A 27,799-nucleotide genomic window follows, 5' to 3' on the forward strand; every position below is an offset into this window, starting at 1 on the left:
GCAGTAGAGCTGTTAGAAGTAGAGCTGTTGGAAGTAGAGCTGTCTCAAGTAGAGCTGTTATAAAAAGCTGTTTGCTGTTTGGTAACTACATTCGTAAAGTGCTGTTGTACTTTGTTTTGTGTTTGGTAAACAAATTGAGAAAGTACTTTTGTATGACAAAATTACCATAAAGGACATTGCATAGTATTATACAACAGAATATAATAAAACATAACATAAATTAATACATAAATATACAATATAGTATAATATTATTGTAATATAAAATAATATTATGTTAATATAGCATAATAGTAATATAATTATTAGAGTAAATTAATATTTGGTAATATAACATAATATTAAATTATTTAACATAACATATTAATGTATTATGATATAATATAATATATATTATATTTATAGTATAATACAATAATAAAAGTTAAAATATTATAATTATTACTATAAATTAATTTTCCATAATATAACATAATATTAAATTATTTAAAATAACATATTAATGTATTATAATGTAATGTAATATAATATAATATTCATAGTATAATACAATAATAAAGTTATAAAATATTATAATTATTAGTATAAATTAATTTTCCATAATATAACATAATATTAAATTATTTAACATAACATATTAATGTATTATGATATAATATAATATGATATTATATTTATAGTATAATACAAAAATAAAGGTATAAAATATTATAATTATTAGTATAAATTAATTTTACATAATATAACATAATATTAAATTATTTAACATAACATATTAATGTATTATGATATAATATAATATGATATTATATTTATAGTATAACACAAAAATAAAGGTATAAAATATTATAATTATTAGTATAAAATAATTTTTCATAATTTTTCATAAAATAATTTTTCGCGGTCCAGGGGCTCTTCTTCGTGGTCCACGCTCGAGGAGGACCTCAGCGTGGGCCGCAAGGTTGATGATAAAAAAAAAAAAAAACAGTAGATTGATTTTGGAAGGTATGGAAAAGGATTAAAAAAATTTTCTTCTAAAATGTGGTTCAAGAGATGAATACAAAAATTAAAAAAAAAATACATTTTCTTATGGAAGGGAGTCTGACGGCTAGGGTTCTTGGCTCCAGCAGATTTTTAGGTTTATAAAGGGACAAACTATGTAATTATGTTATTTTAATATGGGCATTTTTGTCAAAAATACAGCTTTCCGAAAAAGCTGAAACAGCTTCCTCCCAAAAGCTCCAAATTGGAGCTTCCTCCCAAAAGCTGTTTTCAGCTTCCCGCAAAAGCTGAAACAGCTTTTTGAAAAATTTACCAAACATAGTTTTTTATCTAAAAGTACTTTTGGAGGGCCAGAAAATGCTTTCTGGCCCTCCAAAAGCTCTCCCAAACAGGGCCTAAATGCCTTTAATATGGAAGGGCATAAAGTAATCGAATCTAGCTCAAATTGGTCACGTTGAAACTAAATGCACAAATACAAATTTGCCGGAAGCACTGCTTTAAGTCTCAGCACTGGACTGTGTGCTGGTAACTTACCAGTACAGGTTGTTCAAGTATTATACACTCCTGTGGTGATATACGATATGCTATTGGAGTCAGAACAGTACCTGTACCATGTGTTTGTATGGGTGCGTATCTAACCCTTGTACCATATTGGGTGAAAATGGTGCAATCTGCACTGGCCAGTACAAGTTTTCACTTCAAAACCTTGCATGGAAGTTTGCATAATCTTGCTCCTACAACATTTCCCTTGATGCTTTTGTGGACTTGGAAGTTGATGTTTTCTGCTTTAGACTTAAACAGAAAACTAATGTGATCAAATATTCTTGCTGTTTTTGTTCATCTTATTAGATAATCTGGTCAATTTATACTCATCCTTAAAAGGTCTAACAAAGCTTTTATTACTTTAAAAGCTGTCTCTTGTGGGAATAAATTCAGCTAAAATATGGAGTACAACTTTAACTGATTGACACTACTGAATTCTAAAAGAAGAGAACCAAATAATGGGAAATGCACGAGACTGAAATTTTTTTTTTTTTTTGTACAATAGCAGAGAACAAAATAGAAATGCTTGGGTCCACCTGGTCAGTTGTAACAGGCACTTTGTCCTGAGAAAAGTCCCGCTCTTTTGCAGGCTTATCCTCGACGTATCTTGGCTTATACCTAAATCTAATGAATGGACATGGACAGCCTGCCCTGCTCTACTTGGTTCCCTGCACCTTAGGTAATGAACGGAATCTACTTGTTCTGCTTGTGAATATTTAAATCTTCCATTGATCTGTTATGATGTCGTTCATGAATGATGTCCATTTCTGGGGTTAAATTATCAGGTGCTGCTGTTATTTTGGGTGGGATAAGAGGAGAACTAAATGATCTTTGGAACTTCAGAGAAAAACATTCTCATGCCAGTCCTGCTGGAGATGTTTAAGCACTACTCTGCTGAATCTCATGACAGATGCCCATCAAGCTTCATCAACATACTGATGCCATCATCTCAGCAGAAACTGCTAGAGAACCGCACTCCTTGCTACAGATTATTAGATCTGACAGAGACGAGAAAGAGTCAGGAAGCTCGTTGCTCAAAAGATGTAGCAAAGTTTGGGAACAACTTCTCCATCCTAGATAACAAGCTAATCATCATCCAATTGCTTCATCTCTTTTTGCCATCACATGTGATGTGGTTTTAATCTTGTAATTTCACAATCGGATTGGCATTTGTGATGTTCATGTAGACAATTTGTACCATCATTGTATTTATAATATCCATCAGGTAACTTGTTGAAAGATCTTTTGTTTCTTTTTTCTACCTGGGCGCTTTCTCATCAGTTCTGCTCCTCTAATAAAAATCAATACTTCCATTTCTGACAGTCAACTGTACCTCCCCATCTCCTGAAGAACAAATTGGTCTTCAGGACTGTCAAGATGAATACCTCTTCTTCTCTTGCACTGGCAGACCATCACAATTCGATGAAGGTTTCAAATAATGCCCTCCATTGTTTCTTATTGCTTCTTGTTGCTCGAGTTACTTAACAATATCTTTTATAAACTCGTTGCCATAGTCAAGATGATTATATAATAAGATCGTACAACTTTATTGAGAATTAACTCGCTCACATGACAATCATAAGTGTTTTAAAGGATTACACATGCTATAAGATACCAAGAATATATATGGAAACACAGGACTTATTCCCACGCTATAAGATACCCATAGCAGATATGCAAATCTGCGATGTCCTGGATAGGTAGGTGTAGGTGAACCTATATGAAATAAGGGACCATAGATTTCTTCTCAGAAGGCAATGGGCTCGACTAGCAATGATGTGATATGATCTTTCATTGTATCCAAAGCGTGCGTGTATGAATCATACTTCCTGTATATGGTTTCCATCGTTCGTATGAAGTTGATGATCCGCATGATCAAAGACGTTGGCATGGCAGCCATATTAAGACACTCCTGGTTCAGAATTTTCCATTCATCTTCGATCATCCCCAGTAGCTTCTCACATGCCTCCTGCACTGAAGTGCCATGCTCTTTAACGTAGCACTGGACAGCCGATGAGACATGCTTCCTCTCTTGTTCAAACTACATGATTTAGAAAAGAACGTATAACTAAAACAATTATACAAAACAACCTCGAAAATGGCTTAGGTAAAACATTATTACCTCATTGGATACAACATCATCCAGGAGCCGGCAGATCATGGATATAGCCTTTATGATTCTTGGGAAGCTTGTAACCCAATCGAATGCCTCCTTCGTTGCTTCTTCTCCCATGCCAACAAAAGAAGCACATGATAGTACAGGACAGGCAGAGGAGATCAGTGAAACATTCAGATATTCTTTAAGAGGTGGCTCGTAACCTTCATCCCTCCATTTGGCTTCTTCAAAATAAGCCCTCGATAATTTTTTGAGCTGCATCAGATTCAAATCTCAACAAAACTATGCAAATCCTACCATGTTCTCTGAGTCCAAACAGTAATAATACTCTTTCCAAGAATGACATAAAAAATGAAATAGCTAACGTTGATGGTGATTTAGTAGATATATATTTAGAAAAGGAAGATTAATAGTTGACTCAGATTCGAGATTCATGCTATCATGAGTTGTTTGTTTTTTTTGACAAAAATTATTCAAAAAAAAAAGAGCTTGATGATATGATAAGGTAGAAATCGTACTGATTCTTTAAGATAGTCCACTCTATAGGAGTTTCCCTCCTCTGCGAGCTCGTCCTCAAATTCCTTGACTGTGTTATATAGATTAAGGAAATGGAGTTTAAAGACCTCCTCTAGCTGATCCGCTGCCTCTATGTCCCACCTGCATGCGGGTACATCTACTGTAGTTAGCTTTTATGTCATATACTATGTTTATTGTCTATCCAACTTCCAAATGTTTCTTTTGAAAAAACAAAACAACAAAAAAACAAAAATTCAAGTGCTGATACGAGATGCTCAAACCTTTGGATTACTTTAGTATATGTCTGGAGTTCCTCTACCGTTCCATAATTATCATAGATATCATCCATGATTGAGAGTAAAGCGATCACCTTTGTCATATAAATTCGAGCTCGAGAATAATGAGGCTCAAAATATACCCCAAGAATCCAAAAATAACACTCGACTACTCTGTCCCTGCTGAAGGTTAGCTTTTTCGCAAGGCCAAGTGCTTTCCACCACCTATATGAGATGCACAAGGTGTGCCAAATTTATTTTAAATAAAAATGCAACCTCAATAAAATCAAAGTGCCACAAAAATGCATCATGTACGATTGATGTAGGGAGGAAATACTTAAGTTGGTACAATATTACAAACAAGTAACATGGTAAAGACTTAAGAGACTTCATCAAAAATAGATAAATGAATGAATGAATCTAATCAGCAATCTGATGTTCGTAACTTGACAGATGGAAACTTACATGGAGATGCTCCTGACTTCTTCTCTATGAATTGATTGCAGCATATGAAAATCCAACTTTGCGAGCTCCAGTACCTCATTAATTCGTCTCTCATCTTCTTGGTAAATGGAGATATAATTCTTTGCCTCTAACCTCCCCATTCTCCTATGTAAAGGCATCTCAAGGGCATCTAATACTCGTGTTGCAAGAGGTGTTCTCATCTGCCTTTCCATGGACTTGAGATGGACTTTTGCAAAATTAAGTGCTTCATCCAATATATCATCTTCTAGGGTGCCAAGATAAGCAGCTTCATATAGGCTTAACAAACCCTTCACATCATTTCTTAAGGTAGCATTGAAACCCCCTTCAACTTCTTTGAACTTGATAAAAATATCTACACAAAGTTTGTGCATCTTATGTGAGGAAACATAAAAGAAGAACAACAACAATAACTGAAAATTGCTTACTCGTGGATATGTTATAGCCATGCTGTCTCAAGAGTCGAAAGCGGAGGGCAACAGCATGCAAATCTTCACCCTCAATATGGGCATGATATATTTGGCTTAGTATCTCATCTATTTCCTTTTCAAAGTGATATGCCACTCCCAGGCGTTGAAGTGCATCAATTAATTCCATCTCTTGCAAGTGATCATTAGCATTTTGTAGCAAGTTCTTTACTTCCTCTTTTAGCTCTCCTATCCTCTTTCCAATACATGCCTCTGATTTCTGCAAATATACACTCAATATTATGAAGAGATAAATAACGTTACAGCATTGATCTTGGAAAGTGCACATTGGTCATTGATAGATAGTTTCTCTGTGTAAAACGGTCTTTGTCCTTCCTTTCACATGCAGCCTCCGTTAGTAGGTTTTGTTTCTAATTCAAAATTATTCATTCAAACAAAGCTGCATTTTTCTAAGGAAAATAAAAATATATTAGAGTTTACACTCTTGCTCCCTCTTTAAGAGATGAGAGTAAATATAAACGGTTTAGGATCTTTGTATCACGTTTAAGAGTCCAGATAAAATTACAATGAAAAAAGAATAGAATTAATTGACTGTCAGATCCTTGAGAGAGTCCCAAATCCTGATCAATAATGGAATATAAAATTTCATCTCATGTGATTGCATGCGAGATGATTAGAACTCTGGGTGATGGTGGATCACCCAGAGTTCACTTTATATATTGTATACTAGAAGTTTCAAATTGGGCAAGATAGCAAAAAATATATGCAAACAATTGACTCATCAAGTTTGATTTGTTGACGATGTCCATAGCTTGTTTTGCCAAACAATTATAATAAAAGTATATAGTATTGAATTTGAGAAGAAGAAGCTCAACAGAGGAAAGCACTCCTTGAGTTCTAGAAGCCCTGAAAATAAGTACCAATTTTCTAGATAAAGTGGTTGGATAGGGATTGCAGTTGATTTCTGTGCATGCGTATATCTATGTGTGTAAAAAAAAAAAAAAAAGAAAGAAATATAGAACAGAGGATGGCGATCCCGATCTTCTGCTCGTGCTTTACTATTAATGGTGTGGTTTATGAAAAATAATGAAATATTTTAAAAGCTCTCAGATAGCTATGGCCGCCTCTAGAAATAGAGGCCAATCGACATTTTGGAGCTAGCATTCAACAAAAATGGCCCTCTATCGACGAGTTAAAGTTGGTATCGAATATGAATTATGAATCTCTTCGATTACGAAGACGGCCATGTCATGGAATTATAGTGACTATAGTAGCACGCTAATCTATCAGCAAGGTTTTAAAATGTGATCAGGCTAAATGGCAGAAAAAGAGAAATGAGTTATGCATCTATATTGCAAAATAAATTTGAAGCAATGTTTATGGAAAGTAAATAATTCATGCATACATGATTTGCTTATGACATATTTTAATATATATGCTATGAAATGCTTACTTTGGATTAACTGTTATTTTCTGTAAATGATGCATTGACATGAAAAAACACATGCTTGATCCAGTCAGGTGGTGCATGGTCACTTACTGAGCTGCAAAGCTTATATGCCTCCTTTAATTTTTTTTATATTTTAGATAATTAAGGTTGCTAGGAGCGGGGAAGAGCAAAAGAAAATGAGGTTTGAAGCATAGATACAAGATTTTATAGATGTAGCCATATTAATAAATTTGGATTATAATCTTGTAAACTCAAATACTTGATTTAGATACTCTGTAGCTACTTCCTATTGAATTGCAAATAAAATTGATGAAATTTTATCTTGTTACATGTAAGAGTTATTGTTATCACGGGCTTCATGTTATTGTGGGCAATACCCTACAGTAGCACGGCTGTGTCCTGATCCGGGTCATGACAATAGAGGCACAAAAATAAATAGACATTTATGTAGGTTATATATTTAACTTCTCAATATATTCATAAAGACAGAACTAAGGGTATTCTGATGAGCAAACTTGACAGATGGGATCTAATGCAGAATTTACCTCTTTCATTTAGTGTCATAGCGTGTGTACGTGGATATATGTATGTATGTACATACATATGTATAGATAAATGAAAAAGGATTTTGAGAGTAGTTAAAAATGAATAACCATATCCATGCATGTCATTTCATTCAACATCTTAGTTTAAGATTCAAAACAATCTCGAGTATTCAGGTTAGTAGTTCATAAGCATTCTATTATCCTTTCATTGGTTTTTTTTATTTATTTAGATCCACGTACATAAAAATACAAAATATATGTATGCTAACTGTATAACATTCCTCAAACCACGATGCCTTAGTACTATATGCTCAGTTTGTTATTCAGTCAGCAGCTTGATTTGCTTCCAAACAGTTATATATAACTTATATATAGAGATAGTGGCTTGAAATTTTGGAGCCAGCGTTTGACAAGATCTTTATAAGGAGTTGCGGTCATCTACGGTGCATGTTTTGCACAGTAGAGGGCTATACAACTCTCGATAGCCACCATGTCATCCCATCATGGAGATAGATGACTATTTTGGCACCCTAGCATGATGCACTATGCTTGGCACCTAAGTTGTTCATCTTTGTGATGAATGATATGGTGATCATTGACGATCCGAACTCTCTTGATAAGGGTATACATACCATGAGAGAGATTCCCAACCCGCCTCAAAAGCTTCAGCAGGGTGAGGCAATCACTCTCCATCACCACCCTATTTAGGTTGAATTTTCGAGCTATATATATATAGAGAGAGAGAGAGAGAGACTCTTGTGAAGAGCTGAAGTTTCTGTACAAGGAGGGACGAGTAAAGAGAGAGTTACCTTTTCCAAGTTAGTGCAGCTATGAGATTAGCAAATGAGACATGTCCAACTCCAAGCATCCAAGGATTTGGATAGATCATTGGACAAATTTATCCCGAAACCATGAGAGTGGAACATTTGATTTTAATTGGACTTATCCAAGCCCTGCGGCACCTTACCTCTGAAGAGAGAAATCTGACTCATGAGAGTGGCACTCCTACGTGCCTTTGTTGGCGACTCTCATAGATGCTGATATAATAAAACATACAACTATATATATGTATCTTTAACTTAAAATTTCCACGAACGTCCAACAACTCCCTAGCATAGGCATCAACTGAAAAAACATCAACACGAGGTTGAAAAAAAAAAAACATTCTCCAGCGTTTTGTCTGTTACGAGGTTCAGGGGACAAACATCTGTACTGTAAAGGAGAAAGAGGTAACCTGAAGGGAGAAATCTGACTCACGAAAGTGGCACTCCTACGTACCTTTGTTGGCGACTCTCATAGATGCTGATATAATAAAACACACAACTATATATGTATCTTTAATTTAAAATTTATACGAACGTCCAACAACTCCCTAGCGTAGAAATTTGCATCAACTGAAAAAACATTAACACGAGGTTGAAGAAAAAAAAACATTCTTCAGCATTTTGTCTGTTATGAAGTTCATCAGAGGACAAACAACTGTATTGTAAAGGAGAAAGAGGTAACCTGAAGATTCGAAAGTAATGGATAGTTTTCAATGAAGTAATCACCCCAAACGGTAGGGTGGTAGTTTGCAAGACAGCGAATGGTTCCATCGCCATTGCATGGCACTGAAGAATGCTGTGTAGATCCGTGGGCTTCCATCGCCACGCTGCTCGACATATGGAATAGAACTAGCAAGCGAAGATCTTGGATGAGGCTGGGGAACCAAGCAAGGGGTATATATAATAATTTATAGTGGTACATACCTACCGCCGTCACGCTCTGGGAACTGTTGGCCTATGGGAAATGGAAGATATGATGCGAGAAGTCTTGTCTTCTTTTCCATGAAAAAAATGAGAACCTCACCGATATGCCACGTTGGCGGCTTGGGGTTTTCAATGCAATAATTAATGGAATTGATTTGTACGCGATTGAAGAGCCAGCTTGATCCTAATTACTGGGATTTTATTATGGTGTAACACAAAGCGAGGGGCATATGCAAGAATTTATGGTGGCATGTACTTATCAACCATTACCCTCTAGGAAACAATTGGATTGTCATGATTGGAAGATAAAACACGAGAAGTCTCATCACTTCTTGTCAGCAACTTGGGGGAAAAAAACGATAACCATATATTATGAAGCATGCTATCCTTAATAAAGGAATGCTGTACGGACATGCTGAGTTGAGGGACCGGGGGTTTCGTACACGATTTAACCATGCATGCACTAGAATTTCAGAGCACTCCAACATTGACTGAAAACTGCAATCTTAATGACATATGGGTGATATAAACTAATTCTTGTTTTTTGATGAGGTTACGTTAGCTTATTTTCATGCTATAGGAGTGGGTGGTTCTATATACACCCCCCCCCCTATTGCTCAGGACACCCCCCAAAAATTAAAAAAAAATTAAATACTCTCTACACCCCCCCATTTGCTAAGGACACCCCTAAAAAATTAAAAATTCCTAAATTACCCCCCACCCTCCCCACCCCCTCACCTAAATTGCTCTCTACACCCCCCAAACCCCCCCCCCCACCCCGCTCTTCCCCTCCAAAACACCTCGCCAACGCCCAAAACCCCCCCGTTCCCCCTTCTCCCTCTCGTCGCCGACATTCTCCCGATCTCCGACCACCTCGCCGGCTTCTCCCGGAACCACCTCGCCGGCTTCTCCCGAAATTTTTTTTTTCACGGTTCGTGCTCCGTTCGGCACTGGATCGCCGAACAAAAGGCTTCTGTTCGGCTGAACAGTGCCGGACAGAAGCCTTCTATTCGGCACTGTGCAGCCGAACAGATCTGTTCGGTTGAGGGTTGCCGAACAGAAGGCTTCTGTTCGGCACTGTTCAGCCGAACAGAAGCCTTTTGTTCGGCGATCCAGTGCCGAACGGAGCACGAACCGTGAAAAAAAAAAATTTTGGGAGAAGCCGGCGAGGTGGTTCCGGGAGAAGCCGGCGAGGTGGTCGGAGATCGGGAGAATGCCGGCGACGAGAGGGAGAAGGGGGAACGGGGGAGGAGGGGTTTAAGGGGGGTTTGAGGGGTGTTTTTTTTTTTTCTTTTCAAAACGAAACGGAGGAGGAGGAAGGGGGGGTGTATGAGAAAATTTCAAGGGCAATATGGTAATTACACTAAAGGTTAGTTTGGGTATTTTTTTTTTTGGTTTTTGGGGGGTGTCCTGAGCAATAGGGGGGGTGTATATAGAACTACCCTATAGGAGTGCTTCCCTCTAGCCTTTTTTCCCCCTCTTTTCCTTGCCATGGCCTTGAAGGCTTGAAAAATACTCTCTCTCTCTCTCTCTCTCTCTCTCTCTCTCTCTCACGCACAAAAATGGCTGACACAGATGAAAATAGAGTTATTTTGATAGAGCATTCTCTGGAGATAAGAAAAGAAGATCAACACGATTGGATTTCTTCCATCCTATAAAAATTGCCTCCATTTAAACTCAAACTTAAATTTAGAATTTAGTAGCAACCTAATCCAGGAAGTTATAGATAGCGGATTTTTATTTTATCACCAAGAACCAAAGTAATTCAAAGCTTCCATTTCATCAAACAAGTAATACATGATTAGCTCACTCTAAATAAAGAAATCATGGGAGAGTAGCTCTCCCCCCCTCCTTGGTGAGGAGTCTCATCATGCAGTACTTGTCCCATAAATGAATACTAAAAAATTAGGTCGGTTTAGGTGAGGAATCTCAATCATAATGTTTGGACATGTATCCCTAGAATTTGGAATTATTAGTTGGCTCGCCTCTGTTTAACAAGGGCATGTCGAGAAAAATATAATTCCCACCATATTCTCCAAAAACATTTTCTTTTCTCTTCTCTAGTATATTTTTTTATAGAAAAGGAAAAAAATTAGAAGTAAATTCCATTATCTGAATATTGGAGATATAATCATGTTTTTCAAATGCAAAAGGAGCTTAGAAGACACTTGTGTGGGTAGAGATCTTGCATTTGATGGATTATTGTGGCACTTTCATTGTTATTTTCCAAAAAGGAAATGCAAAGAAAGCTAATTTGTGCATATTTAACTAAGACCTGGAGAGAATTTTGTAAAGTTTAAACTATATATATATATATAATTACTAGCATTGAGCGTGCCATTAGATACATATGATAAGGAGAAAGGAGGATGATTATGATAATAGGATATTTAAAATTTATATAGATAATTCAAATGATAAATACATTATCACTATTGGTTGCTACGGTTTCTTTGTTTATCAATTAAACAAAGATGAGAAAGTGCTCTCTCACATGAAGTCAATAAAAATGTACCTAGAGAAATGCCTTTAAAAGCAAATGATAGCTTACTTTTATATTTTAATAAGAGATAATCAATTGTAAAGAAGATCAAAAAGAAAAATGCAACTCTATTTTGAATTTGAAATCTTCCTACACATTTCAATGCGATATGTATCGTACAATTTTTTTCTCCATTTCTCACAATCTTTGAAATGCAATGTACATAAGAGTTAAATATGCAAATTTCTATCATACATTAAATAATGAACTATTATGACGGTCGAGCAAAAACTCCTATCATGAGCACTAGTGTCAATGATACCGGCTTCCACATGGAAAACAAAGAATTTTGCACAAGGTGAGTCTTCGTGTAGAAACTCATGTTATTAATATCGACCCTACACTTTGCCCAGGGCGTGGTTTTTTCTTTTTTTTTCAATTATTTTCAAATTGCAACATAATAATGTAAATTACTTAGAAGGCTTTAATAGCCAAACTTCTATTGCATGTTAAGCAATAAAATTTAATAATGTTGAGCATAGTAATGCAAGCATCATTAGTATCTATTGCAGATCAAGCAATAAATTTTAATGATGACTAGCATATTAATACCAGCATCTATATGACGAATAGAGAACTCCAAAAAAAATAGAATGGTTGAGCAAAAACTCCTACCATTAATATTGTCATCACTGATATCAATATCCACATGGTAAATGGAGAATTCTACACAAGTTGGGTCTCCATACAAAAACACCATCATCAATATGCCCTACGCAATGCGCAGGACATAATTTTTTCCTTTTTTTCCAACTGTTCTTAAAATGCAATACAATAATATAACAAATTATAACAAGTCGAAAACTTCAAACGTAGAATAGCTAGGTGTGGAAGCGAGATCAACCGTCGTTTATACATGGGTTTCCCTCAACATTTAGTAAAGTTAAACATAATGAAATCACATTTTCTTTGAAATCATTGTTCCTTCATGAAGAAATGGAGATTCCACACTTAAATAGGAAATAGCCATTTCAATAAGAATAAAAGTATATTTTGATAATAAACTAGTTAATAAAATATTTGACTAAATAATTTTCAATACTTATATTTAAAATAAATAATTTAAAATATATTTAATTAGAAAATATTATTTTACAAAAATAAAGTCGCACATAGTGTAATAATATATTAGTTATTATTTAGAGATTGACTATTTGCTAAATGCTAGCAAATGAGCATTATGCAGTGTATATTAAGTATAAATTAACTAAAATAAAAAAAATCAATAAATAATATTAAATACAAAATAAAAATATATTATAAAAATGCTAAAATATATTGAAATAATAAATTTCAATATCAAGTATGAAATAAAAATTTAGTAAAAATGTCATAAATACCAAAGAAAATGGAATGAGAATCTTAGAAAATATGTTAATTTAAGATTAACATAGGAATAAAATAGGCACAACATAATATAAGAAGATTATAAATAAAAAATCTAAAATAACAATACGAATTGAAAATAGTGAATATAAAATAGATACTAAATATAAATAAAATAAAAAACATGCAATCAAAACATAAAATAGATAATGAAGAGTATATTAAATTATAATAAACAAAATAAAAATAAATTAAAATAAAAAATCATTAAATTGGAAGCTAAAAATATGAATAGAAATAAAGAAAGAGTAAAATGAGATAAACTATGAATGATTATAGGCATTATAATATAATGGATGCCAGTTTAAAATTCAGCCAAGATATATGATACAATAGAAGGCTCCGAAAAAATATAACAAACAACATTATAAAATTTAATTTTGTTCCTTAATTAAAGATATACTTAAAAATTAATACAAAATTAATTATATTTTAACATATGACTAGTAAAATTAATACTAATATAAATATATATATTGTACATTTCTTTATTTTGCATCTTTAATTGAGTTTCCAACATAACTAAACAGGTAGATGAGCTGCCAAGCATAATCAGTACTAGAGCTCCAAATAAGTTTTCCAACCTAACCATAAATATCACCGACAGCAGATACAAACATAACGACACTAGCAGTGATCAACTCTGGTGAGAATTCAAGTTCAGTCAGCACAGAAAACTATAATCAGGAACACATGTTGTAACCTGGAGAACAAAATCTGCTGACTGAAACACCCTCAGCTCAACTCAACTAAGCTTTGATCTCAAAGTAGTTGGGTTCAGCTACATGGAAAATAAAGTTCACAAAAACCAAAATAATGAGTAAATAATGTGCTTCCTTGTAGAAACATCGTGTGCAATTTCGGCACAGTAAGTCCTAGAACGAATCATGAAGTCAAACATGGTCAGATAAGAGTTTTAACTATATCTTGATCGGAGTAGATGCTGAACAACCAATGCATTTGATGTTTACTGACCATACATTAGTTCAAAATATCACAAGCATAAGTACATGGCAAATGCTAGTAGAAGAAAAAGAAAAGAAGAGATAGAAAAACACAAACCTGTTGACTGTTGTGCATCGCGTAGGATTGTAAGTTCTGTTACATGACAATGGGATGCATGCCTAAAAGTTCAAATGGCAACTATTGTAACCTGCATTTGTGGAACTGAGGATAGATCGACATCAGATGGATTGCACAGGGAAATGCAGTCCATTCTATCCATATGACCAAATATTGATGTATGCAGCTCTAAATCCATTTTTTCTTCAAAACAAAGGTCAGTTTAGCCTTCTACAGCTAAAGTCAATTTAGTTTCGAAGGGAAGCATGAGATGGTGCTTATCAGGACAATATAGCTTTCAATTTCTCTAAATTGAGATGTTACAAATGTTATAAGAGTTGCATGTTCATTTACCTAGCTTGTTATTTTTTATAGGGCAGACCAGTGGATCAATCACAATACAGAAAAAAAAAAATCTCAGTATCACAATCTTTCATTCATATGCGTGTGGGTCATAATTTGTGTTTATATATTATAATATGAGAAATTGATAATTTTTTCGATATAGATCATCAGTTATGTGTATATACTGAATTATGTGAATCATCAATTGTGTATAATGTACAATGCTACAGAAATAGGATTTTCTTTTTAACTTTAATATATATTTTCCAAACTATATTCATTTATGATCATATCACCAAGAGAAGGGGGACGATGTCGGACCTCATTTTCATCACAAAATCCATAAACATGTCCTTTCCTCTAATTTAGTATAATGAAATTTTGCTCAAAGCCAATGGAATTAGAAAAGAATTCAAGGAAGCTTGGGAAGGGGTGATATTTCAGCAACCTCATGCTTCCATGCTTATTCCCTTTTTCACAGCTGATGTGAAGGCAACCTTGCACCTGACAAAATACTATCATGACAAAAAAAAACCCGACTTATCCACCTATCCAAACACCTAACTTTTCCTCTTTTATGGAATAAATCCTATCCCTCCAAACTTATGCAGCACAAATTTTATTCAGCAGGCGAACACTACCTTATGCGTTAGGAACAGCCTGTATAAGCGCCATATTAATTGATATTTTTACATATAACAGCTATTCTAAATTCTGATGGAAATCAAGAAGCATATAAATTTTGTGATATTACCATCTATGTCAGGTTAATATTCCTGCATTATGTATAGAAATCAGCACATTTATTTGCCAGAATCTATGTCAACTAATATATTTTTGTTTAGCTACCAAAAAAAATAAAATAGAAATGTAGGAATATATAGTAATTAAAAAATAAATTTATAATAGAAAATGTAAATAAAATCCAAAGGATACGACCATTTTGACATTTTAGTGGTTCTTCTTTAAAGTTTCGCATATTAAAAGAATTGCAGCAATCATTTTTATAAAATTTGATTGTAGTTAGTCAATTATATATTCAGAAAATCAATATAAATCTATTCCATTCCAGCATACAACTAAATTATACATTAAAATGGTCTGCCATTCCCTCTCCATGGGTTCCTACGTTCTGTCTGCTTCTGAAAATTGGAATTGGAATGAGGATTCGAATTCCATTCTCATTTCAATTCTTCAGCATTCATGATGAGATTTAAAATGTTCCTTGGATTGAGTAGGTCACCTTCTCTACTGGAAGCCATGACAAAGGCTACTGCAAGACTCCAACTTCGAAAAATTTGAGCAAAGGTTGATCTGGATTATGTGAAATTGCATCATTGCAAGGTAAGACTTGATTCCAATCAATCCACTCAGCATCTAAACTTACAGTTCACTGATCAATCTAAAACTCCAATCCAAAGCAAAATCAACTGATCCATGCCCAAAAGAAAACACCCCTTCAGCCTGTTGGGTCTTTAACTTCTGTTTTGAATCAAGTGTTGGCTAAAATGCATGATAATAATATACCCAATTAAACTGGGTTAACCAAGAGTAAACTAGTTTACCCCACAAACCAGAAAAGCCACGCTGAGAAAATGGACATTAATCACATTCAACAACAATTTTCACAAGATCACTTGGCAAATTTACTTGAAATACAGGGAGTATTCTACCTCATGTTCGAGGATAACACAACTGTACTAGGCATAAAAGCGCCAAACACAAGGCTAACAAATTTCGGCGTTCATAAGCAACATAGGAATTGATAATATAAGCATCAGCTTTTGAACAATGAGCTCCTGCTTTAGTTTGTTGTGCCCCCCCCCCCCCCCCCCCCCCCCCCCCCCCCCCCCCCGCGACAAAGATGAATGATTCATGACTAACTTATATTGGCAAATATTTTCATAAGAAATCATAATAGAATTAGATGCACTTGAACTCCAGTAAACAAGATGGAACGACCTGAATGATCATGAGCAGAACGTCAAATAGCTTCCAACCTAATGATCAACAATCAACAACAGTTACAGAAGAGTGCATAAACATAAAAGTGAGAGCAACAATCAGGCACTGGTGGGAAATGATGTTCAGTCATTTAAAACAAGTAAACCTCAAAACGATCTGTTGCCTAGAGGATAGCACCCTACAGAAAGAAAACCAAAACCAAAATAGTCCATTACTATAAAAGTTGAAATTTCCAGAACTAGGTCACTCATCCTCCTGGCTGCGGAGCCTCGCAAGCTTGTTCGTAACAGCAATGTCAAGTTGTGCAGCTCGCTCTACAATCTCCTTGCGCTTTCTTGTAGAGACATCGTGTGCAATTTCAGCACAGTAAGTCCTAGAAAGAACCATTGAAGTTAAGCATGGTGAGATAAGATTTTGCAACACCAAAAGATACAGATATAGGATCCCATATTGGATTAGCACATTTCTTGCAGCAAAAATGGGCAGGGAAAAAGGCCATAAAACAGAAGAAGAAATTGCAGGTTCATTAGCTTCATTTTCCAAGAAATCCATGCTACTAATGGCAAAAGCCAAGCAACTCCCCAAAATTTCTAATTCCATTTCAGGAGCCATGACATTTTTGTTGTTGCAAGGTTGCTCTTAAGCTTCTGATAAATATACTCTTAGTTTTGTGCATGTCCATTAAAATTGCATAATTGAAGGGAAAAATATAGTGCAATAACCTAATACGCATACCTCTCACAAAATTCCCTTTGATATACTCCTCCTAATAATAATTTACACAAGAAGCAAGGGTTTAGGGCGAATTTACGTGTGCATACATTTACATGCATTCAGACACTTGCACATTTCAAGTAGAAAGCAAAAGAATACATCTATAATACTGCATGTACCCGGAGCAGATGCTAAATATCCAGTCCATCTGATCTTTACCATGCAAACATTATAATCAAAATATAGCATGCACCAGCATATAGCGCATCCTAGTAGAAGAAAAAGAAAAAAGAAACAATACATACCTGTTGTGCATCATAAGCAACTCTAACTCAGAGACATTGTGAACCACAAACTTCTTGAAACGGTTGGGCAGATAATGCCGGGTCATCTTGTCAGATCCATAACCAATATTGGGCATCAAAGTGCATCCCTTGAACTTCCTTCTCACACGAGAATCAATACCCTTGGGCCTACGCCAGCTTGGCTATCATATAAAAAATTTAATAAAATTAATAAAGAAAAACAGTAAAACAAACAAGCAGTGCTTCATAAGATTCAGAAATATAAGACAACACATGGTACCAAGGCTAATGGCAGACTTGGAATTAACAAACATAGAATACATAGTCATAAGCCATTTCATCATGACAAACCTGAATGTAATGCTCTTTAGCAAGTGCTTCAAATTACAGCCATGTTGGATTCTTACCGACAATTCAGTTCAAAGTATGCTTCTAAACAGTGTAAACAGGTATCACCTCAAATTGGATATAACACAATTTAATTTCCAGCAAGGAATTTAAAGGAAAATGAAAGATCTAGTAAAAAAATATATTAAAAATCCTCTAATTGAAAGATCTCATCAGGCTCGATGCAATGAAGTAACTTGATACATAATTTCCCCAGTCCCAAGATCAGCTAAATTTCAGAACACTTCCAAACTTAGAAGAAAGTTATCTTCCTCTCACAAAACCCACAGAACCCTCAGTTACATTTCTATCCTGAAAACAGAGAATAAGCAATACCAACATATCTTCCATGATGGAGCCTTCATGTGCTCCATGAATGCACCAAATATTAAGTGAAAAGTTCTCGAGAGTCTACTAGTAATAGACCATATAACTAGATTCACACTCAAGAATGTTCTAAGTCATATATCGACCTAATATTATGACTATGATTTTGAGTGCTAAAACAGAACCTAATGAGGACAACTAAGATAATTAAAAAAAAAAAGAAATTGCTTATAACAAAACATAATTCTTAAACGATGGACTCGCTGTCACCAGTATACTATGAATTTATACTAGCAAGCTAAGTAGTGTAAATGCAAGATGGAAAAAAATCACTTGACAGGGATCAGGACTTTTTTTCCTGATCACGCTGACACATCAAATTAGAAAACAAAATCTAAAAAGCCATAAAATGCCTCCTAGATCCTAACCTTCAAACGTATGCCATCTCAACCATAACAATCTTAGCATACTTTTCGAAGACAACGCAGGCATTGGTACCACATTACATGATTGGTGAGCTCCCCAAAAGGCAATTAATCCCAAGTGCTCATGACACCTTAATTCTATCAACTAAAAATTACTTCAAAATAGCGTTTGGAAATCGTGGAATGACTTGCAACTATGTCTAAAAACAAAGTTCAAAATGTGACAAGGAATCCATCAACTTTAAATACGATGCTTCAAAAATTAACCACGTCATCCCAACCCGAAAGAATTATCACATATAGGATTTGCCAAACCAATCTGAACCACCTGAACCGAACCGTTATGGAAACTAGGTCAGTTTTGCTTATCGGTTCGGGACTTGATATGAATTACCCAAACCACTCCAAACGAAGCGGAACTGCATAATTCCGCTTAGCACGACTTGTTTTGAGTCAGTTCGGGCCATCCTGCAACAAAAACGAGAGAAGGCCATGGGATGCCATTCCCCCCTCTTTTCTTAAAACTCCATAAAGAAAATGGTGGATTTTACGAGATAAAAAATCATCAAAGAAGAGTATGTTAGTTCTGAGGCCATATTTGGAGGAATTTGGAACTTCCATAAGCCCCACACAGACACGCCGCCTAGGATCGCAGATCTCCGCGGCGTACTTCCCCCACAGCCGGCGACGGACACCACGGAACCTCGGGGCCACCGGCGAGCCAGGCTGGTCGCCGGAGGTTCCAAGGACCGGCTTCTTCTTTTCGTCTACCTTCCCGGATCTCCCTTTGTCACCGGTAGCGGAAGCGGCGCCCTTGGCAGGGCAGTCCTCAAACCTAATCCCTTGGACATAGCACTTCATGCAGCGGTGAAGGTAACAGCACTCGTCTTCGTCGCTGGAGGAGTCGGTGGCCTCGTAGTCGCCGCAAAAGATACGCACCATCCTCCGGCCCGCCAACTTGGTCGGTTCGCCGGAGCTGGATCTTGACCGTGGCCGCGGCTTTGGAGTCACGTTAACGTGCTCTGTTCTCTTAACCGGCGACGAATACATCCTGTCCATCGCTTCGAAATCTATTTTTTTTGCATCTGTCATAATCCACCATAACACAACAAAAACCAGAAGCCCATTCAAAAAAAAAAGCCCATGGTAGAACAGAAAAAGAGGATTCCTAATATCTACAGGGGAATAAAAAGGGTTAAAAGAGATAAAGTTGTGATTTCTAAGGGAAACAGTGAAATTTCATGGAAAAGCTAGAAGAAAAGAGACGAAAACGAATACGGATTCATGTCTAGGAAGACAACGGATGCAATATAGATCATAAATCTCCACGGAAATGGGGAAAGAGAAGTCGGAGTAGGAGAGGGGAGGGGAGAAAGGGAAAAAGGCAAGAAAAATTTCGAGAAAAGCAGGGCCTAACAAAAAAAACTGACTACCAAAAAAAAAGAAAGAATTAAATTGTTACCTCAAAATCAATATGAAACAAACACTAGCGAGTTATGGCCGAGCGGTCACCGTAGCACTATCTTCCAGGGGAACAGAAAAAGCACAAACTTGTAGTGCAATCCGTATAAAAGAGACCGAGAGAGGGGGGGAAAAAGGGAAAGAGACAAGGGAGGAAGAGGAATGGAAAGATAAAAGAGTGAAAGCAAGAGCTCCAGAGAGAACGGCATTGAGAGAGAGAAATTGGAGAGAGTTATGCTGGAGGCTGGGGACACCGCGATTCGTCGTGTTTTATAGGACCGCAAGACGCCGAAATCGGATAACTCGGCGTTTATTTTATTTCCTAAATTATTTTGCCCACTTTCTCTATTCCAAGTTTGCCCCAGGCCGTTTCTCGCAATATATTTTTTGTTAGGAATCTTGATTTCATTTGGGGCGCCTTCCTTGATGGTCAAATCCTTGGTTCACGGATTAAAACTTTGGTAATTCGTGGTGTTTTCTATTAATAAAAGAGCAGCCAATGCTTCTGTGCCAAAACCTTGATTTAGAGATTTGTTATTGGTATTTGCCAACTAATTGAATATTTCTCTGTTTCAAACTCATGACTAGCTTTATCCCTGCAGCCAATACACGAGGCTGTTTGATATGAAAAACCTGTCTACATAAAGGTCATAAAGCTTATTTCCATATTTCGAACCGTCGATGAGTTTTATCCTTATAGAAAAGCTGCTTTCATGTTTCGAATCTATAATATTCATATAAAAAATGGAGCAATCTTACTATTGCGCTAAAGTCCGCCCTCTAGTAATTTTCTCTTAATCTCTCAATGCAAAGAATTTTCTTCACTTGCAATTTGCAAGTTATGTTTAAATTGTTGAGATAAAATTAGCAAGATAGGAAACGATAATGTTGGATTTCATAAATATTTGCTTCCATGGACTTAGAGATAAATTGAAGAAGTTGGTATCAGAGCTTCGGTCATCTATATCTATGGGAGCTTCCATAAGTCTTAGGTCATGAATTGAAGAACTTTTATAATTTGTCTATATCTATGGGAGCTGCTTACACTAGTCAATGTCAATATATTATCGTAGCAATCAAATTTGTTCAGAACCACCATAGATGTCCATCAACTTGATCCGCAGACGAAATGAAAAGGACTCAGAATCAGAGTTTTATCCAGTTCAGCAAAGTAAAATGGGAGACCTTTGTATCTTGTTGAACAAGTATAAGAACATCTAAAAATTATAATAAGTTTTGCATATTGAAATGCTTAGAGAATGTGCAAGACAATGGTATATAGGGAGTTTTGCAGAAGCAACCCGTTTTCATATTTTCAGAAAAGGCCACATCATCAGCTTTCACAGAAGCAGAAAAGTTCGTGTATTATAATTATTGTTATTATTGAGCCATTATGCGCCTAGCCCCAAATAAAGGCATAAATTTATCACATAGTCCGTGCACATACATTGATGATTTTATACATAATACTAGTTGCGCAGCCTTGAAAATATTCTTGTAATTAGTTACGAGAAAAGGCAAGTAATGCTAGATTCAAGTAGCCACCCTCTTGTTTTTTTGGTGCTTTTGCACGGCAATCTTAGAGCAGCGGTTTCCCACAAGCAAGATATGAATACATTTTGAAGTGTCCATTCACTCCTAGTTTTTGAGTGACTTGCATCGACAAGAAGATTAAAAATCTTAGGACTTAAGTAAATTAGACTCGACCAAGACCCAACAAATATCAAACCTTACAAGATCCTCGGACCAGAATCTTTTTTGAAGAAAGGATTTAAAAACAAATCCCACGACTGACATCAAAACATGAAACACTACAATATGTTGAAGATGGCATTCCAAATTTCTGTAGTTAGAACTTGTAGAGCCGGACAGGTTGGCCAGTCAAACAAGGCAGAGGATCAAAAAACCTGGGCCCGTTTAGTAGATGGGCTCAGGTTGGTCTAAACATTTACCATTATAAGAATTGAATCCTTCGAATACTTTGATTTTGGATGGGCCAGGCCAGGTCCTATTTGGGCCTCCATTTAAAGGAAACGAGGTTGGCTAGTTGTACTGTTCTGCCTCACTGAAAACCATAGTTCTGATGATGCTAAGATGATTACAATGTCGAGTTTTAAAACTTTTGATGGTTGACCTTCCTATTCTTCCACATGGATCAAAGAATGTGATTTCTCTCGGAGGTGATGGAATCTCTTGCGTATCAGAGTAAGTAATGATGTTAATGAAGTTGGTAGTTGTCCTGCTAAACTCTTGAAATCAATTGAGAAAAGGAGGGTCTCTAAAGATATGTTAACATGATTTTCAGGAATATAAAGCTATGTATCTTGTCAACCATTGATGTCTCTGATCCACCCATTGCTATGGATATTTTTTTTTTTGAGGTAAGTAGGAGGAAGGAAGACCTTCCCTGAATTTATTGAAGAATTAGAAGACAACCTTTACAGCAGAACCAAGATGGTTTACAAGTAGGTCAGTAATGTAAAACTGGGACTCATGGCTAGGAAAGAAGATGAGAGCTTGCCAAATTTGTGAATGAGTTTCCTTCGTTTTGGAGTGCACAAACTGTCCCGGAACTGAAGTAATTGCAAAATCTTGCTCAAAACTAATGTGCTAGATGATCTTTTCTGCAGAAATACTCTACATTTCATTCCGTTTAGAAATGCCAACAAAAAGCTAAGACAGGTTGAACCCAAGAACTTCTTTAATCTTTAGCGCGACCCTTTTTATTCTCTTGCAAATCCTAAGAGATGGTGGCCAACAATTCACATTAAGGGGTTCTTTAGAACAAACCATAAGTGTGAGAACCCGTATAAGCATGTATTTAGTCCATATCAGTTATATATTTGAGAGATGTTTGATACTCATATCAGGCTAAGGACACTAGATAATACTTTTTAACTAGTCTTTTTAGATGAGGTAATGGATTGTTATCTATTGCCTATATAACTAGGGGATCATGCAGCACAAACCTTCTTTGGATTGACCATAGACAAATTGTGGTGTTTGTGGATGTATGATCGATTTTGACTAGATTTAGATCCTTATAGCCGGGCAAAGACGTCAGAACTAAATGGGGTGTATGTTTAGTCCTATGTTACTTATACATAGAAGAGATCTTAGTATCTATATAGAGCCTAGGAACTTAAATAATATCTTCTTACTAATTGTTTTTAGATGAGGTCTTGAATTGTTATAATAAGTTTTTAGCGAAAGGACATTGAAAGAAGAGTTGATTTGTATTCCTAAACTTGACCACAAACATTGCAACCAAAGCTCATTGGCAACCTTTTCCTATATGTAGTCAACCTTTAAGGGCAAGCCACATGGATAGCCTCATTTAGGCACTAAATTTCTTTATAAGGGTTTTATAATGGACAAGCAAAACTACAGTTATTAGTGAAATGATAGTAAGATCCAATTGAGCATTCACCATTGTAGGTTAGCTTCGAGATCAGGACATCAGCTACTCTTAAAGGTCTGATGCTTGACCAAAGCTTGCTAGTTGTTCATATTCTCTATGATCTTGTAGAGATAATGGTTCCTTTAGTTTCATGACCTAAGGCTTCTTCAATTTCAAATTCCTCCAAATATAAAATTTTGCTTCCATAAGTCGGTACAAGGGAGTTCCCGTTTTGGGTCCATTAATAAGATATAGGCTATAGGAGAAGCCGGTCAATGATAGAGGTTGTTCGTAAGGATAACAGTTAGATAAAGCTTGTATCATAGCTATGCTCTTACCTGGTGGAATTCCAACTTGATCTGATCAAATCAAGTTGGTATCAGAGCTTCGGTTATCTATATCTATGGAAGCTTTAGTGCATGGTTCAGATGTGTGAGCGGCACAAACAGTCTGGAGAAGCGTTATTCGTGCTTGAAGTACATTGAGAGATAAAGACGAGTATGACTGTTACTTCTATCTCAACGGATATGAGATGATGGAACGTTTCACATAACTAGAGAAAAAAGATAGCCCAACTGAGATCGTGTCTCGATTGGCGACGTCTTCAACACAAGCACTAACAACTCTATCTTCGAGCAAAGCCAAGTGATTCAGCCACGAGGTAGGAAAGTATGTTTTTTTTATTTTCAGTTCTGATTTAGCAGGAGCTAAATCCCCTAAACGAGGAGAGCTCTGATCCAAGAAGATCACCGAACTCGATGTAGACTACTTTAATTACTACAAATATTTAAGAAGATCACCAAACTCGATATGAAATACTTTGACTACTACAAGTATCCAAGAAGGTCACCAAACTCAATATAAAACACTTTAGCCACTACGGATATTCAGGAGAATCACTAGACTCATATGGAACACTTTGGCCACCACGAGCAAGCCTGGATAGGGTTCAAAAGCAAGATCCACCACATTGAAAAACCGAATCGCAGGTCAAACTTCAGGAGGCCATAATTTGATCATACGATGCCCGATTGAAATGATCTTTTTTTGAAATCTGGTATCTTTTCGAGATCTACAACTTTGAAAGAGGTTGAATCAGGCTGAAATTTTATCGTTTAGGCCCTGAAATGGGATGATCAAATCAATTTTTTTTTTGAATAAGACTTTGACCGAGCATAATTCCCTATCTGATAAGAATTCGGCAGAGCGATAGAAGGCAGAGTTGATGTAGAAGTCAAGATCTATCTCTTTGCGATTTTTCAGTTTTTTTTTTACTAAAGATGTCCATTTAAGAAAAAAGGGTACTTATCTTCGTTTAGTGTGAGGTGCCAATGTACCAAAAAAAAAGAAAAAAAAAGGTCCTACTAGGATTAGAAGAGGAATCCGATCCAAATTATGTTAGGACGTACCTCACATTATAAATAGAGGCTATGCGCCTCATTTTTTTAGGATCAATGAAAGAAAAGAAAACTTAAAGCCCGACTTTCGAGATTCTTCTATCTTCTTCTAGTTTTCTTTTGAGAGGTTTGAATTAAGCGGGTTGAAGAAAATCTTTCTTCTCTCCGATCGAATCAATGTTAGAGGCCTTTAACAGCAACAAGGACCACCATTAACCTAGACCACATGTCTTCCTTAGAAAAGACTCAAAACAGCAAAGAATTAATTATATCCCGTCAACAATAAGAAAAAAGACATATGAAGAGCTATTACCTCTTGATTCTACTACACCCACATCCTTGCAAATGTCGTAAACAACACCTAGTACTCTTACGCAATCAGCTCCATCCAGAAAGTCAGTCATGGTGTCGATTCTTCAGGATCGAGGGATATATATGGTAAAGTACTTGATCATAACAAGAGCTAGAGAGATGGATAGCCTCCTACCAAAACAACTGGAACACCTTGTATGACATTGATGTATGATGATCGAACAAGGCTCAACAAGAGAAGTATCATCAATTTGTTGATATATTCTGACAAGAAGACATTCTTTCATCAATCAGTTGATGCTTTTGACAAAGTACACAATATCAAATATATCCTGAGTTTGATGGAGCAAGTAATTGATCAAATAGAGTAATATGTCGTTTAGGTGGTTAATAGACAAGCAAAGCTTGAGGGCCAATAGCAGTAGCCAAAGCTTAATGAACCAAGATCACCACTTCCACTGGTTATGTCACAACTAAGAAAACTAGGATGAATGCAAAGCAGTGAGTAGATCAACATATGCCACGCTCACAACCAACTAATGCCCAGCATTAGAAGCCATCATAGAGGTGATGAGGGAGCCAATTGGGATTGCAAGGCTCTATGTTTGAAACATACATCCAGAGATTTACCAAAGAGATGCTAAAGAAAGGTCACCATGACACCCAATCCAGTCAAGGACGTAGGACCAGACAAAGTGATGAAAATGGTCGAGCCATTGGAAAAGCCAATTAGGCAAGGGCTGCCAGAGAAAGAAAATAATTTCTCAAAACAGCAAGAAAGGGAAATGGAAAAAGCTGCAAATTCATCCTTCAAATACAAGGTTACAAACTCATTTAATCAATGATTGTTTTACTAGAACAAACAAATTCATAGTTGCTCGCCAATTCTAAACGGCGACCCTATATCCTTGTAATTTCCACAGATATAACATCTCACATCAGACAAACTAAATTACCTAAAGAAGACAAATGAAAAGCCGTCACTAGTATCCAATACTTCCTAGATACACATATCATACATAAGAATCAGAAAACATAGAACTAATATATGTAATTCTCGAAAAAGATAAAACTCAAAAAAAACCAAATAGTTACAAGAATACATTGAACCATTAATCAAAAAAAAAAACAAATCTAATCCTTTCCACAACATAAATTTCTACAAATAAACTGCAGGCAGTCATGGCCACTTGCTCGAATATCACAATATATATATACAAAAGGAAAAGCAGAGAAATTTACCTTGACGGAAATCTTGCGGTCACTCTGGGCCCTCTTAAACTTCTTGACACGCTTTTTAACGATCTTCTTCGCAAGCAACGGAACCGCCATTTCTTCGCCATGAAAAACAACAAAGATAATAAGAAAAATCTGGATTTTCAAAACAACGGCAGAGGGGGAAAAATTAAAGAAATAATACAGCAAAACCCTACATCCATAACAATAAAAATTCCAAAACACTGAAGGAAAAAACATCCATAAATCAGAGAGTTTCGAAAAAAATATTAACAAGCGTATGAGATCAATTCCAAGCCATCGATCGCAAATTCCAGCTGAAATGATATCGGGATTCGAAACGCGAAGCAAAAGAGACGAAGAAAGAAGAAGAGAATACCTTCGGATCGAGGCGGGAACCCTGACCCAAGAAAAGAGAGAGACGATACGAGAGGGTTGCAGCGTCGGCGGCGACTCCTAACGGAATATAATGGGCGGCGGAAAAGTTAGGGTTTTCGGTGCGTGCGCGGGGGAGTGGCGGGGCGCGCTGCAATTAGGATTGGGCTCGATGCAATTAGGATTGGGCTCGACCCGATTCCGAACTGCCTAATCCGCTTGCTGGATCGGGTTGGACGAAGGTTACATGAACTTGGGTTACAGCTTGCGCTAAAACAGCTTAATAAATGAATAAATAAATTTATATTCCAGATTAAATGTCTAGCTGCTTTGTTTAACAAACTTTTTAATTAGTATTGTACAAATGCACTCAAGTAAAATCACGAGCTATTGAATATTGACCAAAAAAAAAAATCAAACCTTCTCCCCTCTTAGATTACATACACTGCCTGATGTCATGTCATTAATCCAATCTAACTTCACCCAATCTGATAAATTAAGCTTGTTCAGATGGTTATGCCTTTTGCTTAACAAATAGAGATTCTAAATTTGTCTAAATTTGTTTCTTCGATAGTATTATTCTAAATTTTTGGATTTACATTTAAATAAAAACTACTATCACCCATATTACTATCATAGCGATCATTGTTAGCCTTCACCATATTATCGATACCACCATTGCCACTACATTCGTCGCTACTAGCACCACCTCCACCATCATCACTATATTTATGTTTGTATCGTATATTTATATTTTTTAAAACTTTAAAAATAGAAATAGAATTCTTGCTTTCTATTTGTAAAACCAGAGAAAAATAAAAGGCTATGCGAGATGATATGCTAGTTTTATTTTTTTTCTCATCTCCTCTTCTTCCTCTTTTATATTTTCTTTCTAAAGGCCAAATTTGAACTCTTAACATTTGGTCGACTTATCATCTCAATAAATTGGCACTTCACATACAAACACATTTATGGTAGGGCAAACAAGTTGATCCGTATTGGGCCGCTTGAGCTCTGATTCTTTTATGCAAGAGTTTTTAAGGCTTGCCTCAAC

General features: G+C 36.0%; 2 protein-coding genes and 1 long non-coding RNA gene across 3 annotated transcripts; 1 reads left to right on the forward strand and 2 right to left on the reverse strand.

Annotated features, from left to right (window-relative positions):
• Positions 1-2,004: 2,004 nt before the first annotated feature.
• Positions 2,005-2,786, forward strand: LOC120111369. The gene is made up of 2 exons (XR_005512594.1): positions 2,005-2,224; positions 2,331-2,786. It is a non-coding gene; the product is annotated as an uncharacterized LOC120111369 (long non-coding RNA).
• Positions 2,787-3,065: 279 nt separating this feature from the next.
• On the reverse strand, positions 3,066-9,048 carry LOC120111368 (alpha-humulene synthase-like). The gene is made up of 7 exons (XM_039128364.1): positions 8,865-9,048; positions 5,364-5,622; positions 4,918-5,290; positions 4,459-4,677; positions 4,180-4,318; positions 3,668-3,916; positions 3,066-3,586 (listed from the first exon to the last, which is right to left on the reverse strand). Exons 1-7 carry the CDS (start codon positions 9,018-9,020, stop codon positions 3,293-3,295), a joined length of 1,689 nt encoding a protein of 562 aa, XP_038984292.1. The 5' UTR covers positions 9,021-9,048; the 3' UTR covers positions 3,066-3,292.
• A 7,354-nt stretch (positions 9,049-16,402) lies between these two features.
• Positions 16,403-26,908, reverse strand: LOC108511551 (60S ribosomal protein L32-1-like). The gene is made up of 4 exons (XM_039128365.1): positions 26,750-26,908; positions 26,377-26,468; positions 17,426-17,607; positions 16,403-16,779 (listed from the first exon to the last, which is right to left on the reverse strand). Exons 2-4 carry the CDS (start codon positions 26,464-26,466, stop codon positions 16,650-16,652), a joined length of 402 nt encoding a protein of 133 aa, XP_038984293.1. The 5' UTR covers positions 26,467-26,468; positions 26,750-26,908; the 3' UTR covers positions 16,403-16,649.
• Positions 26,909-27,799: the final 891 nt, after the last annotated feature.

Source organism: Phoenix dactylifera, chromosome 7, assembly GCF_009389715.1.
Source record: "Phoenix dactylifera cultivar Barhee BC4 chromosome 7, palm_55x_up_171113_PBpolish2nd_filt_p, whole genome shotgun sequence".
Lineage (NCBI taxonomy): Eukaryota > Viridiplantae > Streptophyta > Magnoliopsida > Arecales > Arecaceae > Phoenix > Phoenix dactylifera.